At 37.5% G+C, this 17,613-nt stretch overlaps 1 protein-coding gene across 1 annotated transcript in view; it reads right to left on the minus strand.

The window, feature by feature from the left end:
- Positions 1-17,613, minus strand: part of LOC140145758 (uncharacterized) — a 40,386-nt gene that overhangs the window by 13,799 nt on the left and 8,974 nt on the right. The window contains exons 3-4 of the mRNA XM_072167437.1: positions 15,114-15,284; positions 8,170-8,350 (exon numbers count right to left, since the gene is read on the minus strand). Of these exons, the coding sequence (XP_072023538.1) occupies positions 8,170-8,350; positions 15,114-15,284 (352 nt within the window). The remainder of the gene's footprint in view (positions 1-8,169; positions 8,351-15,113; positions 15,285-17,613) is intronic.

The raw sequence follows: 17,613 nt of genomic DNA on the forward strand, positions 1-17,613 counted from the left end.
ACCCGATCCCAACCATGTGACAGATTCAATCTAACGCCCTTGCTCCTGTTGAGGGCAGAGGATGTTTAAAGACATTCCCATAACCCAAATGGGCTTTCTGACCTTGGTATGTCTGAAATTGTACACATGTGGCACAGTTGACCATACCTTGCATTGGGATTGTGTGCAAATATCTGGTATTTTCATCCTTTTATTTACCATTCAAAACATTAAGACTTATGAATAAAATTAATGCAGTGAGACAATACAGGCTGAGTCAAAAAGAAGTAAACTCATGTCTGAGGGCTGTAACTCGAGATCTGCAAGAAATCTGCTAAAAATAAAATACGTCTATACGTCTAAATAAAAAAAACCGAATTGTTGCAATTGCTCACAGCAAACTAAAGATTATACTCATTTGAATACAACCACCCATTTGTGTAGCTGCACACGGCTAATTTTCATCCATTTCAATTTCGACGAATCAGCAAAGTGCTAACAGGATTTATTGTTGAAAAGACAACTTTTGCTTTTAATTAATATTCAACAAAGTCCATGACGGTACTATAGTTTGCAGGGATACCAATTCAAGTCTTTACGAACGATCCGGCAGAAGCTTGATTTGGGAATGTTGGGTAAAGGATTGAGCTGATCTTTGGTCTTGCTGTAACGCATGTCTAACTCTAGCAATGTTCACTTGTGATCTAGCAGTTCGTGGTCTGCCTGAAGCTTCCGGCTGTCTGTTCCTTAGTGTCCCATGCACATGGAGCTTGTTCAAATTCTTATATACTGCTCCCTTACATGAAACCCGGTTAGCTGTAGGAAATTGGAGACGAAAAAGACGCTGAACTTCATTGGGACTCTTTAGTTTCATGATACTGCGTCGACAGAAACGTGCGCTCCCGTGCTGTAAATTGTGGTGCCATGTTGTCATTTGGCCGGTTTTATTATAATGTAGGGCAATGTAGTCACATTGTAGTCACATTGAAAAGAGCCTTTTAACATGTAGGAATTATTGATCGAAACCACACCTGCCACAGAACTTTATTTGCATTTTAATATCGTGCCTTACCAATCAATATAGGTAGGCCCCTACTTGGGAAGTGAAACCGTGTGTAGCTACAAAAATGGGTGGTTGTATTCAAAGACTTGTAGAATTTGCTCTTTCCAGTGGTGTTTTCATTTTAGCAGATTCATTACAGATCTCGAGTTATAGCCCCTCAAACATGAGTTTACTTCTTTTTGACTCAGCCTGTATGAATGTTACCTATAAGAAAATCAAATTTAATTTGATAAGTCTCGACTATTAACTTATTGGCTGCAATTTTCAAATCACCATTTTGTGTGTGTGGTAAATTTAGATTTTGCCTTTGAAATTAGGCTATATTGATCAAATTTCCCAATCATAGTGTATTGTAGGAATGCCTTTAAGCCTCCTCTGTGTTGATGGAAAGTTGTATGGCTTTTACCCGCACTGTTTCTTTGATTCCCCGTTCAAACCAACGGGGTTCACGGTCCAAGATGACAACGTCGCCAATGTCAAAACTGTGAACACCCTCAAGATGTTTGTAGACAGCCGAATCGTTGCCACTTGATCTGGCGCGTCTATGTTGAGACATGCGACTCTGCAGGGGTTGGCTGATTTCGCCAATGTAAGATCCTTGGCGCTCCTGATTTTCAGCGCACTTGACACCGTAAACTACACCACTTATGCGGCCCTTAGGCTGCTTGTCCTTTTGGGTGCACTAGCAACTGTCGCAGGGTATTGGTTGGTTTAAAGTGTGTGGTGATGCCGTGATCGCGGTAAATCCTCTTTAATTTCTCTAAGACATCCCCATGATAGAGAATGGTGATATAAGTCTTGGTACCGGAACCATAAGAAGTGGTGTCCTTGTTAACTGGTTTAGCGTCTTTGTCACCACGATTAAGGGCTTTGTCAAATTCCCATTCAACACGTTTTCAAGGCGTGGCGTAGGTCTTGGTGCTCAGAGATCGTTTCAGAGTCTATTTTGTGATGATGGCATCAGCCCTGTGGTAAAGTGTGTTGACCACACCAAGTTTCTGGACCAATGATTAGAGCTGAACTGCCAATATTGATGAGTACTGACGTGTTGGTTTTCGAAATACTGATACTGAGAGAGTGTGATGTTGTTTGATAGTAATCAAGCAATCCACAAATGGAAGTTTTGTCCGTCAGACCTTCTTGGGTGAATCTAATGTTGTCGCCAACTTTGTTAATGTGCGCAAAAATTTAAATATCAATTTGTAAGCGCACTTTAGCAAAGTCATAGTTCATTGAATTTACAACCGTATGACAAAACATGCGAAAATAGTAACTTTTTGCACAAGATTTGCAATTTAAGAGAATTGGCCATTGCTCATTAAAATGAGGTTAGTATATGGACAACATAGGTGTGCTCTTTCATTTAATGACATAAAATCTGAAAAATATTGCAAGGAACACTTGAGGTTTTGACTTTTTAAGGCCAGAGAAATGGAAGACACATTCGTCCACGCCCGAATTTGAGATTTCTTGATATTTATCAACACTAAGATGTATTCTTTCACTTGAAACTGATAAAATACAACTTGCTAATATTTACTCGTATTTTTGTTTAATTTATTTCACTCTTTTCAACTCTAAAAAGTCACATGGATCCAGACAGCTTAGTAAATTGGCGGGAAGTAATGAGTCAGAAATGCACGAATGCGAAATATTGTGATTACGCACGCGATTCGAGTCGCGTGACGCGGCGCAACTCTGCGCGTATGAAAAGGTAACTGATTTTTTTTACTCCGAACGGATTTTTTTATAAGTTGTCACAAAAAATTGGGGTAAAAAAGTGAATTTTTGTGATTTTTTTCAAAAACTTGAGATTTTTTAACAAATCTGACGTCACCATGGGATTCCTTGACTCATTTCCTTTCCAATAATTGACATACAATTCAGAAATAATGATGCTCGAGAAGTTCCATGTTCTCTCCCATTACACTGGCCTTTGGGTCAAAAATTGTGCTGGGATAGGTCTTTTTCAACAGATTTACCTCGCCTTGCTATAAACATTAAATTGCGTTATCTGTTGACCCAATGAAAAAAAGTGTTTTAGGGGGAAGTGTTAGCTTTCATTCGATATAAAAAAAATTCTGATTGGATGAAGGGAACACTTTGACTCGACGACATATGAAAAGGTTTGACTCCAAAAACGATTATCTTATAAATGCATCTACGCACAGTTTCCACCTCGATACACCCGAGCACGCAGAAACCAGCTAAGTGTACAAAATTGACTCTATTTTCCTTTTGTGACATTGATAATATCCAGCATAACAAAACAATAACATAACAGCGCAACACCAAAATAAAATGAACATTGCGCTTTACAACATATACAAAAAATAACAACAGCAAAAGACATTAGAAAATATATGTTTTAAGACCCTTTCTGTAAGTTTCAATTGTGAGAGAAGTCCGTAAGGTAACCGGTAACTGGTTCCAGATAGTAGAACCAGACACACTAAATGAACCATCAGCAATTTTTCTATTACTCCTGGGGATGACAAGGCGAGTAATATCCAGCTCAGAGCGAAGGCCTCTCCTAGGTGGAATGTAGGTAGCGATGTAGTCAGTGAGATAGATCGGAGACAGTCCATTTAGTACTTTGAAAACGTGAAGAAGAATTTAAACCAGTAAAGGCATTTCTTTTATTGACATAATACGTCAAAATCGAACGCTGAATTAAACACAAAATGGTAACGAGACTCTCGGTATTAATTCAGCACTGTTGTTTTAAAGATATGTAATAGATTGACAGATTGTGAAACAGAACAAACAAATTCCAGATCAATTTAATGATACAAGAAGAAACTAAATATAAACAGAACAACAAAAACGAAACATTTAACTCCAATACTACAAATATGAGCCAAACGAAATAAGAACCAGAGCAAACCCAAGAATAAAACAATCGGAGAATGCGTCGATACGGAAAGCGAACCAGACAGATTATATTTCACGTTCACTTAGCTATTTCAGCACTTGTTTTATTAATAATTGTTAAAAATGATAATATGTGATTGGACACTACGAATAAGCCGTAAAGTCGGCAAATTGTACCCTGAGTTACAGTGTAAAATGTGCGTGACGGTCGTATTCATAGGTACCTCTATTTGGTGCGACAAGTATCTCATCAAACACTGTTTAAATCAATCAATAATACTATTGCTGAAAAGGATAATAAGCTTCTACCTATTTCTATAGAATCCTTAAATAGTTCTTGTCTTTGTTTGCTTTGGCTAAATCCTGTTCAAGTGGGGATAACAAAGCATTGTATTTTGTCTAGGTATGTATAACCAACAATTAACAATGAGAGGTCATTTTATTTATTTATTTATTTATTTATTTATTAAGGTATAAAGCAATCCAGAAAGCAGGTCACAGACCTGATACGCCTGGGTAACAATTAAAAACATGTATAAAAACAGCATACAAAGCAACAACAAAATGCATACAATAGCATAACATTCAAAGGCAAAAATCACAGATTATTAAGACGCTGAACAACTTGAGGAATGGTAGATTGCATGTACATGGTTCGCTTACAGCGAGGAGGATCAATCTGCTGGGCATACCTAAGATTCCTACTGTGCCGATCACCTTTGGATTTAGGCAGCACTTGAGAATGTTTAGCAGACGCTTGCAAACCTTGGCCAAATCGCACCAACAGCTGATCTCTCCTCTCACATAAAGAAAACCAAACCTAGTTTCTCCAAAGCAGCCCGATAAGATGTGTAGCTCTGGCCCAGGATGATACGACACGCCCGCTTCTGGACGAGCTCCATCTGCTCAGACTGTGCTCTGGAGATACTAGTATGCCATAAAGGGCTGGCATATTCCATGATAGGCCGAATGTACATTTGATAAACTGAAGATAAATCATCCCACGAAGCATTGAAGCGTCTCAAAACATATAGCATATACATTCGTCTAGAGGCGCGAGATATCATTGAATTGACTTGAGTAGTCCAACTAAAATCACTTTCTAAGGTGATACCAAGAAGTTTCATATTCTGAGTGACATCTAAAACAGATCCATTGAGAGTCAAAGGATTGAAGGAATGCTCCTTTTCAAAAAACTGATGTGCATAATATGACATTTGGAAGGTTTTGGTAGCATGTCATTTTTGTTGCACCACTCACCTAAACCATCAAGATCTTTTTGCAGTTGTGAACAACCACCTGTCTTAGCATTTACAACTTCACCAAACGTCAGGTCATCAACATATTTCCATTTCAGGGGGGCTTCGGACGCAGCATCATTGACCATGGCGGAAAAAATAATCGGACCAAATTTAGTGCCCTGAGGCACTCCCCCCGAAATAGATTGACATGCTGATGACCTGCCTTTGATTCTAACAGATTGGGTGCGATTACACAAAAAGCTACTAATGACAGGAATAATACTTGGGCGAATACCTATATCAATTAACTTCTGAACAGCAATATTGTGATTAATCCTGTCAAAGGCTTTGGTAAAGTCAACAGCACATAAGGTTGCATAATGGCCAGCCTCATCAATACCTTTAAGGACCGTGTCTACAACATCCACTAGGTAGTGAGTAGTAGAGCTGTCCTTCACATTACCGTACTGCTGTTTATCAATGTGAGGGTAAAAGTCGACCATAGTCCACTCAGCCAGAAAGCTCTCAAAGATCTTACCGTTGAGGCGGGTAAGGCTGATAGGCCTTAGTTGATCAAGGCTTTTAGCATTAGGTGTTTTAGGTATCGGAGTTATTGATGAGGTTTTCCATACTGCTGGGAACACACCTTGGTTTAAACAACAATTAAATATGTGAGTTAATGGCTCAGTTAGTTCAAATGCAAACTCCTTTGTGACTCGCGGTGGAATGTCAGCCGGATGCGTGGACTTGTTAGACTTAATGTTACGTAATTTTTTTTAAACTTCACCAGGTAATATCCGCGGCGGAGGTAGAGTAGGGCAATAAGCGGACAGGTTCCTAAGATCAATCGGGGGTAACTGGTTACAAATATCAGCAACATGATTGTAGATTGCTTCAGCGATAATAGGAGGATCCTTTGAGATTCCATCGATCTCTATGGTCTTTGCAGTGGATTTTCCTCCAGCTATGTTTTTAACATATTTGTGCCATTTACCCGGTTGGTTACAACGCAACCCATCGATGTTCTTATTGTAAAAGCTGTTTTTTGCGTTGACTATCTCGCGTTCCACTTTATTACGTAACTGTTTATAGGTGTCCATATTCGCACACATATAGGCTTTCTGACGCTGGTCTATAAACCGCGTTATGGATTCAGTCAGCCAGGGTTTGTCATCCTCCCTGTGTTTGACACATTTCTCAGGAAAATGAGTATGGAATTTTTCCAACAAGAGTTCTTCCAAAACAGATGCCCAAAGCTGAGAATTGAAGAGTCAGTTAAAGGACGCACATACGAACGATCAGCTTTAGGTTTGCGAACTTGTTTGTTTGGGTGTAAGGCAACACAACAATGATCGCTCTTACCAATGGCAGGAAGTTTATCTGGGTCTTGATAAAACGAATGGATATCAGTGACAATTTTATCAAGGGTGGCATCTTTCCTCGTTGGAAAGGTAACAAGCTGGCTCATGTTGGCATGACATTCCACAAGAGATGTATTAAATTCATTAAAATCACCCAAAATAATGATGGAAGCATTCTTTTCAGATCTCAAACTATCAATTGTGTTTACCAAATGCTCTTGACGCTTTCAGAACCTCGTTGACTTGGGGATGATTTGAAATGACCGCCAAATATGACCGTTTCATATTTATTACCAGAAATGTGGAAAATGAGACACATGTAGAACCGAACAAAGGTACAATTTTGTTGAAGGAACAGAGTTCAACAAAACATAACCCCGCTTCTGGATATCGTTTGAAGTCAAATGATATACCATTTTAAAGCTTATGATATATATTTTCTAAACACGAAATAAAACAAAATTGACCGAGGGCCGACTTTACGGCTGATTCGTGGTGTCCAGTCACATATAGTAGTTATTAAGGGATATATAATGGGCGGGAACCTGGTTTGGATTCCAGAGGGAGTGTGCCTGTAAGAGACACAGCCATCAGAAAAGGACCAGCTCAGATCGCGCGCCAAATAAGTTTACAGTTCAGAAATTGCATTTTTTCTCAGCCTTGAAAAAAATAGGCAGAGCTGGGAATCGAACCCGGAAACTCCCTGTTGTAAAACTCAGTGCATTACCACTGAGCCAACTAACTATTAGCTGTGAGAAGTTTGATAGTAATCCTTGATATTGCTGAATAGAATCAATCAATACTGATTGGCCTATTTATCTAATTTACGATGCCGTTCAAATTAATAGACGTTCCATAGGGACCTATAAACTAGGAATATATGTGAAATGGCTATCAATCGATCAATCAATCAAGTTTTCAAGTTAATATCAACAATCAATAATAAACCGATGAATCATGGAATATTACTAATTACTTACTAATCTACCAAAAAAAAAATAAGTCAGTAAAACACAAAAAACAATGCCCTTATTATGAGATTTGATACGGCGCTGAAGACTACAACAGTTCCATAATTAATCTGAAACCCTGTTTCCAGACGAAAATGTGTATGTTGTTACAAGGAATTCAAAGTATATAATTTTATCATCAAGTGACCCACATAGAGGAATACGACATCAATCGTGAGCCAGTCTGCATTCTGTTGCCTGCAAAAGCCGACGATCAGGTAAAAATTCTGAAAGGAGCGTGAAAAGATATTCGCCTTTTGGAAAAACGGCCCAAAATTTAAAACAAACACGAATCTTCCAAAATAAATACATATTCGCACTTGACGGCCCAGTCAATATCTGCCGCTGTGATTTGGGGTAACTTGTTGCTTCCCCTCTCCAGATACCTGTACTTCAAGTTCGCCCATACCCCACGCCTTAAGTATTTGAAAACATAAAGCATCAGAAAAGACTTTTTTTTCAATAATCATATATACAAATTATATATATTACGCGGTACAAGCTTGATGTGATCAAACATGGTCTGGAAGCTTTAGTAAACAGTACATAACTTATAATGTTTTAAATCAAATATGCAATTTAATATTTTTAGTGTGTATCATAAGTACTGTTATAGCATTATTTATATAAAAAAATAGTACCTGTGTCTTCACCGTCATGACCAATATATACAGGAATGTCCACTGGATGGTAGTTATAAATTTGCGAGACATGCACGATACCTGCTATGGGCAAGCTATCAGGTTTGTTAACACCTATTCTTAACTTGAAATCGCAGGACGAATTACGACCGTCCAATTGCATGTCAATTGTGGATATTTCCTGCAAAATGGAAAATATATAAGAAAGATTCATTTGCAATGTTACCATATTTTGGTCCAAAACATGGTGTTTTGGGGCTAAAAGGAAACATAATTACATTAGGCAATTTTAGGGGCCCTGGTCCCGGGCCCATCTGGCCGAATCCAGCCCTGCGTTTGAACTGCAGCCCAATGGTAAATGACTAAATCGGCCAATTTTGTGTCGCACACAGCCTTCTTGACCACCTTTTTTGACTTTTTGGGGGGTTGGCCATTTTATTGTTTTATTTTTACTAGTCAAGTTACTGCTCCTATAGGTACTTTTTGTGCAATCAGCTTTTCAATAGCTCTCTATTTCTTTGCCTTCGAGAAGTCAAAAACGATCCTGGGATCAGACATCGTATGGAACTATACATATCGTATGGATTCCCTCTTCTCTCTCCCTCTTCCCACCCCCCTCTCTTTTTCCTCTCTCTCTGCCTCCTTTCTCTTTTTTCCCTGCAGTGCACTAGGGGGGGGGGCCGGGGGCCCAAATAGAAAATAGACTATTTTTGCCCCCCCACCCCCCCCCACCCCACTCCCTACAGCTACACCACTGTTTCAGCGCCTTTCTATTGCTCTGCCTTCGAGATGTCAAAAACGATCCTGGGATACGAGCTAGGGCCTACACGTATATTGAAGCTTATTGATAATATAAATCGAATGGTACTGCATATCTATTCCCTCTCTCTCTCTCTCTCTCCCTCTCTCCCTCTCTCTCTCTCCCCTCTCTCTCTCTCTCTCTCTCTCTCTCTCTCTCCCTCTCTCTCTCTCTCTCTCTCCCTCTCTCTCTCTCTCTCTCTTTTGAGCTATGATTGCTGAATAAGGTTTATAAACTACCTCCGACTGCAGTCAGAGTAACATTAGTCCCCATTGTTTCAGTTCTTTAACCCAATATGTTTGTATAATGTATAAATGACATATGAATGCATTGCATGTGGTGTTACTATGTGAGGTCACATCTAGGATATCAAAACATTATATTTTTGTGAGTGAGATTGTTTCACTGGCAATATGCTTCATCAATGCTTAATGTGCAATATTTTGATACAATTATATCAAACAGTCTAAGTGGAATAACTTGCATGATGGGAGCAAAGGGATTTTTTAAATTAATTTAGTATCCGATTATAGTAGGCATACTTTAATAGTAGTAGATTAATGGTTCCTTGTATATTAAGTCTGTGATAAGACCAACAATGCAAGTTCATGGATGTTTAAGAAGTTGACCTCAGACATGTCAGCTAGCCAAGTTCATGAATTAGTAGCCATGGTAAGTATTACTGATAATTTAGTGACTTCTTTCAAACTTCCAGACATTCACCTGTCAGCTTTCATATTGCAACATCATCCCTAGGTCAAAAAATAACTTCAACATTGGCTACTGAACAGCTTTATGAATAATTGTCATGGGGAATGAGGTTACTATTCCATCCATTCCCTAGTAAAGTCAAACACTACTGAATACAGTTTTATGAATTTTGTCATGGGGAGTGAGGTTACTTTTTTAGTAGCCTGCAGATCTATTAGATACTATCCTGTAAAATCATTTAATGAGGACGAATCAAATGCATTTGCCTACTTCGTTTCAAAGTAGCCAATTTCGGTTCAAAGGGCAAGGTCTTGACTGAATGTAATATCACCCAGGCTAGAGCCTGGGCGAAAAAAAATTAATCGTTTATAAATTGCTTTAAAATGAAGGATAAGTTATTCAAATTGTCATTTGATATTTTTGAAATGAACAATTTGGCAAAAAACAAAGCAAACAAGTTGAAGCCCTATTCAAATACATGTAGCTAATTTATATACTGTCAGTAAATTACAGATTCGTGTAAATGCCTTACTTTGTCTTAAATACACGGCTTTCGGCTAAACCACCAGCAGGCTATGTTACCACATCTATGACAATGACAATGGTACCAAAATCTGAATTTTGATTATTTTTACGATCGTCCGGATGAGCAAATCACTGAAAATGCCTTTCTTTAAATAATTTTCTGTTCCAAACGTCAAGCTTAGTATACAGGGTGTCCCAGAAAAAATTGCCTAATGAATAAAATTGAACGTAAGGCGAGAAATAGACATCAGAATAAAAAAATTAAAAAAATGTAGCGCATAGCCTATTTTTATTGTGCATCACATTCGAAAATTATTTATTTATTTGATTCAGTTGACTCGTTGCGAAAAATATTAACGATTACATAATGCGCGCTGATGTTTATTTATTTATGTTATTTATTTTATTCATATTTATCCAGGGTAGCCCAATTCAGCCAAATAGCTGGTCTAACATCCCAGCAAACACAAAACGTTTTCGACATCATTCGCAAAAGGTTATAAAAGGTATCAGAAAACGTTTAAATGTCGGGTTATATAAAGGGTATATTAAGGGTATAAAACGTTTGTATAACATTGAAAAACATTTTTTGATAAGCTACTGCCCAGCAAACACAAAACGCTTTACAGAAAACGTTTAAATGTCGGGTTATATAAAGGGTATAAAAACGTTTTAACAACATTCCAAAAACATTTTTGAAAACCTGATACAAAACATTCTAAACAGAATGTTATTTTTTGTTGAAAAAATATTTTGCGAAAAATGTTTGCCCAAAATATTTGCAATAACGTTTTAAATACGTTTTTATGACCTTTATATAACCCGACATTTAAATGTTATTAAAACGTTTTGAAGAGAACATTTTAAGAACATTTCTGTGTTTGCTGGTGGCAAATATTTTGACATAATGTTATTTAAGTGTTGACAAAATATTTGGCAAAAAATGTTTGAAAAAATAGTTTACAATAACATTTTTGAAAACATTTTAGAAATATTGTTGTAGTGTGTTTTCACACAAAACGTTTTAAAACGTTTTCATGACCTTTATATAACCCGACATTTTAATGTTATTAAAACGTTTTTACCTTAACCAAAAGCCAAAATATAACTTATTTAAAACGTTTTAAAAACGTTTTTGTGTTTGCTGGGATGGGACCCTGCAATACATTTACATGACATTAAAAGGCAACAATTATCAACATGCAATTTATATAAAATATACAACTATTAGATACAAAATTAAAATACAGAAATACATACAAAGTAAATAAAAACACATCATTAACAAGTACATGCTCAAATTTTAAGACTTGAATCTTTGCTTGAAAGTCTGCACATTTGTTAAACTTCTTACATCATTACTCAGCTTATTCCCAACCTCAACCCCACTGTACGAAAAAGATGATTTAAAGTATCCAGTGTCATAACCATTTGTACAAGGCGGTAGAGCCAATAAATTTGACGCAGCTTGTCTGCTGTTAACATTATGCTTTTCATGCACATAAGAAAATCTGTTGGTAAGGTACTGTGGAGAATGAGATATATCGTTTAGACATTTAAACATTAACAGAGATTTGAAACACATTGCCCGATTTGGAAGTGATTCCATCCTAATATAGGAAACATAATATCAGAAGACGTAAGATAGTTGGCACGCAATATTATTCTAGCACATCGCTTCTGTAAAACACATATTTTACGTACATTTTCATTGAAGCGACCAAACCATTTACACTACAATAGTCGAACTGCGGTTGGATAAGAGCCTTATATGAAACATTAAGAGTGCGAACGTCAAGAAATATTTTAAGACGTCCCATGAGTCCTATTTTACAAAATAACTTCTGTATGACTGAATTAACATGATCGTGCCAAAGTAATTTAGAATCAATCTTTCAATCCAAGACATTTGGCACTATGAACTCTTACAAGTTGACAATCATCAATGGTAACTGAAAAAGCATAGCATTTATCATTGCGTAACTTAGGCTCACTACCAATGACCATAACATTTGTCTTGTCAGTATTAAGAATTAAACAATTTGTTAACATTTAACCATGCCTTAACTGCTGAAAAATCGTCAGTGATCTTTTTAGAAATAATATCAGTATCAGTACCACTGACAGACAGAGTGGTATCGTCTGCGTACATAGATATTTTCCCATGTGATACTACATTTGGCATATCATTGATAAAAATCAGAAATAATAATATACTGCCTTGTTTACATTATTGGATTCTTATGTCTATTTCTCGACTTACGTACAAGATAATTTTTTTCTGGGACACTCTGTATACTTTTGTGTGTGCTCATGACGTACACAAATTCAGAAATGAAGCTTTTTAATAATTTCAACGGCAAGGGGATAAAGTTCCCATATAAATGGTCTGTTTTTACTGGAGCTATCAGTGTGACCTACTTCTGGAAGAGCATATTTTAAATAGAACATGTCAATGGTAGCGTCTGGTAAGAAAGGAGGACGAGAGGGAGGGCACTGGAAGTGGACAGGGATCGAGGTTCAGTGGCGGTAGCCAAGAGGACGAACAGCTCCCCCATGGGACATCTTGTCCTCATACTTGACCCTCTTCCTGTCTGTTGGATGATGGCCGCCGTGATATTTTATGATTTAGGCCGTTTTACCCATTTTTGTCAATGTTTTCCCCACGCCCTCCTAAAAGAAAAACCCCTGACATCGCCATTGAGGAGGGAAAAACTGGAGTGCCCTGGAGTGTGAGTGGGGCATTATAAGAGGGGGTAATAGTCCTGGCCCTGTCCTACAGACCCGTATACATTTTTCAAAGAGGAAAGTTTGAAAGTTGATTCGAGTAGGGTATGCATAGGTCTACTGGGTGGAAAAATTCCAAACCCGGGCAAACTCTGTATATGGCCATTTTTCAAAATGGCCGCCAAAATGTACTTATGAACCTGGTAAAATGACAATAACTCTGAAACTACTTGAATTAGAGGGGTGATTGAGGTGTCTACCCCCACTTGTCAGACATGACAGAGGAAAAGGAAGAAATTACATCTGAGATCGATGGGTTCCTTATTCCCAAGATTAAGTCCATCGATCTTAGATGTACATTCTTCCTTTTCCTCTGTCATGTCTGTCAATCTCTACTCACCTGTAACATTAACAAACAAAACTAACAATCAATAACGTAACATTGGTTTAGTGGGCAACATTTCATGTTAAATCATTTGCAAGAGTTATAACTGTGGAAATATGCATGTGGTTGCTATGGGTAGCCATCTTGTATTTCAGGTGTCCAAGACCTCAGATAACCATGGAAACTAGCCTTGATTTTCATAGGTACATAGGTTATAATTGATGACATTTCATTTGGTTTATAGTGGTTGCTATGACTGCCATCTGGATTTGGTGTGACTTGATTTAGCGAAGTTACACGCCTTAATTGCTCTTCTAGATTAAATGGTTACCGAGATATTGTAATTTCACCCGGTTAATGTGAATATTATATGGTTACTAGGACGGTCATCTTAGATTGTGGGTGTCCTAGACATCAGACAACCACGACACCCTCTTCATTCAATGATTTATGGTTGCTATGGGCGGCCATCTTGGATTTCAGGTGTCCTGGACCTCAGACATCCATGAAACCTCCTTCATTTACTCAGCCAGCCTTGATTTAGTAGGGATATACACCTCAATGACCCTTGTAGGTCAGGCAGATACCGAATTATTGTCATTTCACCTGGCTAATTTGATGATGGTTGCTATGGGCGGCCATCTTGGATTACAGGTGTCCTGAACCTCAGACATCCATGAAACCCCTTCATTCAGTCAGCCAGCCTTGATTTAGTGGGGATAGACACCTCAATTACCCTTGTAGGTCAAGCAGATTCCGAATTATTGTCATTTCACCTGGCTAATATGATGATTTATGGTTTCTATCGGCGGCCATCTTGGATATCAGGTGTCCTGTACCTCAGACATCCACGAAACCCCCTTCATTCATTCAGCCAGCCTTGATTTAGTGGGGGATAGACACCTCAATTACCCTTGTAGGTCAGGCAGATTCCGAATTATTGTCATATCATCTGGCTAATATGATGATTATGGTTGCTATGGGCGGCCATCTTGGATATCAGGTGCCTGTACCTCAGACATCCACGAAACCCCCTTCATTCATTCAGCCAGCCTTGATTTAGTGGGGGATAGACACCTCAATTACCCTTGTAGGTCAGGCAGATTCCGAATTATTGTCATATCATCTGGCTAATATGATGATTATGGTTGCTATGGGCGGCCATCTTGAATTACAGGTGTCCTGAACCTCAGACATCCATGAAACCCCCTTCATTCAATCAGACAGCCCTGATTTAGTGGGGATAGACACCTCAATCACCCCTCTAGGTCAAGTAGTTTCAGAGTTATTGTCATTTTACCTGGTTCATAGGTACATTTTGGCGGCCATTTTGAAAAATGACCATATACATAGTTTGCCCGGGTTTGGAATTTTCCACCTAGTAGAATTTGGAAGACCTATGCATACCCTACTCGAATCAACTTTCAAACTTTCCTCTTTGAAAAATGTATACGGGTCTGTAGGACAGGGCCAAGACTATAAAGTTTGACAGAGCGAGGATAGATGAACGGGAGAGGGATATAAGAATATGGAGATAGGAGGAAAAAAACAGGAGTGGAAGGAGAGGGAGAGATTGAGAATGAGGGAAAGAATGAAAAAAATGGTGTTTCGTTACGCTTTGTGTTGCATCAAACGCAATATGCACTGATATGTAGAAAATAGATAGTGTTACCATAGTTATATGCTCCTTTTTAAATGTTATGATTTTGATAATTATATACTTTTAGAATTATAACAAAACAAAAGCATCCGGTGTTTTTTATTGAGACACGTTGTAGATTTCTTAAGATCATTTACCTTTATGGCGTGTTTGATCTCCCATTGCGTTTGCGAGCCTTTCATATCCTTCAATCCTTTGACTTCAATTCGCAAAGGTCTACATCTTTGCAATATAATCCGTTTTACCAGCTTCTTAGGCCTACAACACATAATGAATGATCCCGAATTGGTGAGCATCTCTTCTATAATCTGAATAACAAGGCAAGATAATTAAAGCAATTATTGTGAGATTGGTAAGGACTCATTTTGTTTTCCATAATAATGATTTTTAAAACGATTGGAACTAAATACTTTAATGAGCTAAAATAGCCTGCGAACGTTACACCTACAGGGTGTATAAAAATAATTGGTACCCGTCAAGTTTGATGTTTATTGAAAAGCCTGTCTCGTCAAAATACAACATATTATACTCTTGAAATGTACAGAATGTATTGTTATACAATTATTGTACAAATTCCTTCCATCTTATGTTGAATTTTGATGTGTCATACTCATTCAATATCAATGAAAACTGATGGGTATCAATCATTTTGATACAGCTTGTACACACAGAAAGTTTTTTACACAGGTAATGTAAAAAAAATACATAACATTAGGTAGCATATGAACGCCAAAACAAATAGGTATTTTTTACATAACCATTATGTAAAAATAACATAACAGATAAGTAAAAAAATACTATGCATATTAGGTAAAATATTTACATAACTTTTATGTAGATTTTTTTACCTGAGCTATTAGGTCTTTTACTACATAATTGTTATGTATTTTTGTACACAACTTATGTAAAAAATGCATAACATGTATGTAGCATATGAACCCCATATCATATTTAGAACTATAATACGAATTTTATTACAAAATTGTGTTACGTTCTGCTTCAGATGGCCTAATATGTATGCTTTTACCCAAATTCCCTTCAGAGTGCACAACAAAACTCACTGTTTGATTAAGTTAACAATATCTGAATCTTTAATCAAAAGTAAAGTATGATTTGACAATAATTTTGAGAGTGAACATAAATACATACAATCAGTCAGAATCAATCTGCGAAGATCACTGTTCAGCGAAGTCCACTAAAGACTATACTTTTATATCCTTTGCATAAAATACTCGCGCAGTTGACTATCTCCAAAATGGTACTATTTTCACATTTCACACTATTTCTTCAGGAAAACAGGCCTGCCTCATTAACTGCTCTGTTTCCACTAATATTGACAGATGTGTTGTTTCACAAACCAGACTTCAGCAAGTCGACAGAACATCTTTGTTTCAGATGGACATTTTATTGTGAGAGGACCTATTATGACATTGTACAAGTAAAGCAACAAAACAAAATCCACATAGCCCCCGAATGAAAAGTATGTAATTATCTTTATAATCACTCAAACAGAATCTTGTGTGAATTTTACATCCGAACTAAGAGCTATTCAATTATTTTATTTTACATGTAAAGTCTATGGGGATGACGATTAGAAATGAACGGCAGTAATTAAAAAACCCTCATTTTGGGCCATTTTAGACACTAAAATGACCATAAAACTAGAATAGCACTTTAGTTCGGATGTAAAATGCACATACAATGCTACTACCGGAGTGAGTACAAACATAATTAAATACTCAGTACATTTCATTCGGGGGCTACACCTTAATGGTTATGGAACAAAGGTGAGAGGAGTATATTCCTTTCTTGGAAGAGGTACGCACTTTGGCGTATTCTAGATAATCTCCGACATTACTTGATAGTAGTACATTGACTACATAAGATATGTCTGATTCGCAATTAACTTTCTGTAGGCATATGGACTGTAAGGACATTATCTAGCCCACAACAACACTGTAATAATTGTGTTTACATTTTCTTATATACTAAACACAAAAATGTCACTTCCTGTGGTATTTCCCAAAATGATGTCATATCCATTTTACAATCTTGGGGATTCCCCATCCATAGTCCTGACTTTGTTTAAGGAGAATCCCAACTTTCCTGAAGTAGCTTAAATAGTAAATAAAGATAAATGATTAACATAATCTGGGCACATCACATTAACTATTTTAACACAATGTTTGAATGAAGTTTTTAAAGCACGAGTCGAGAACACAAATTGGCTGCGATCAACCAGGACTGTCCCGCTCTGACTGGCCTTTAATCTGAGTGGAGCCAGGCGAAGCCAATTCAAGGTTGGCCATGCTCCCTCCGTTCGACCTACAGGTAACACAACTTCTAAGTTCCCCTAATACTTTTTAAAGTAAGTCGGAAAATATTTTACGAAATGTAAAAATGTTAAAAGATATGTATAGCCCTGTTTGTTTTGGCCCTGTGGACCAATTTATAGCGTCACACATCATTGCGTTCAGTCACAATGGTTAATTATGTAAGAAAACAGGCCGTTTTAAAAGTTGCACCTGAGCCCATAGCAGTCAGGTTTCTGTAATTAGGGATTCAATCATTTTCCACCGTTGTTCATCACTGACTAACAACGATGCGTCTTCGCGAGGTCGTAAACGCAGACGCGCC

This window comes from Amphiura filiformis, chromosome 2 (genome assembly GCF_039555335.1).
Source record: "Amphiura filiformis chromosome 2, Afil_fr2py, whole genome shotgun sequence".
In the NCBI taxonomy this organism is placed as follows: Eukaryota; Metazoa; Echinodermata; class Ophiuroidea; order Amphilepidida; family Amphiuridae; genus Amphiura; species Amphiura filiformis.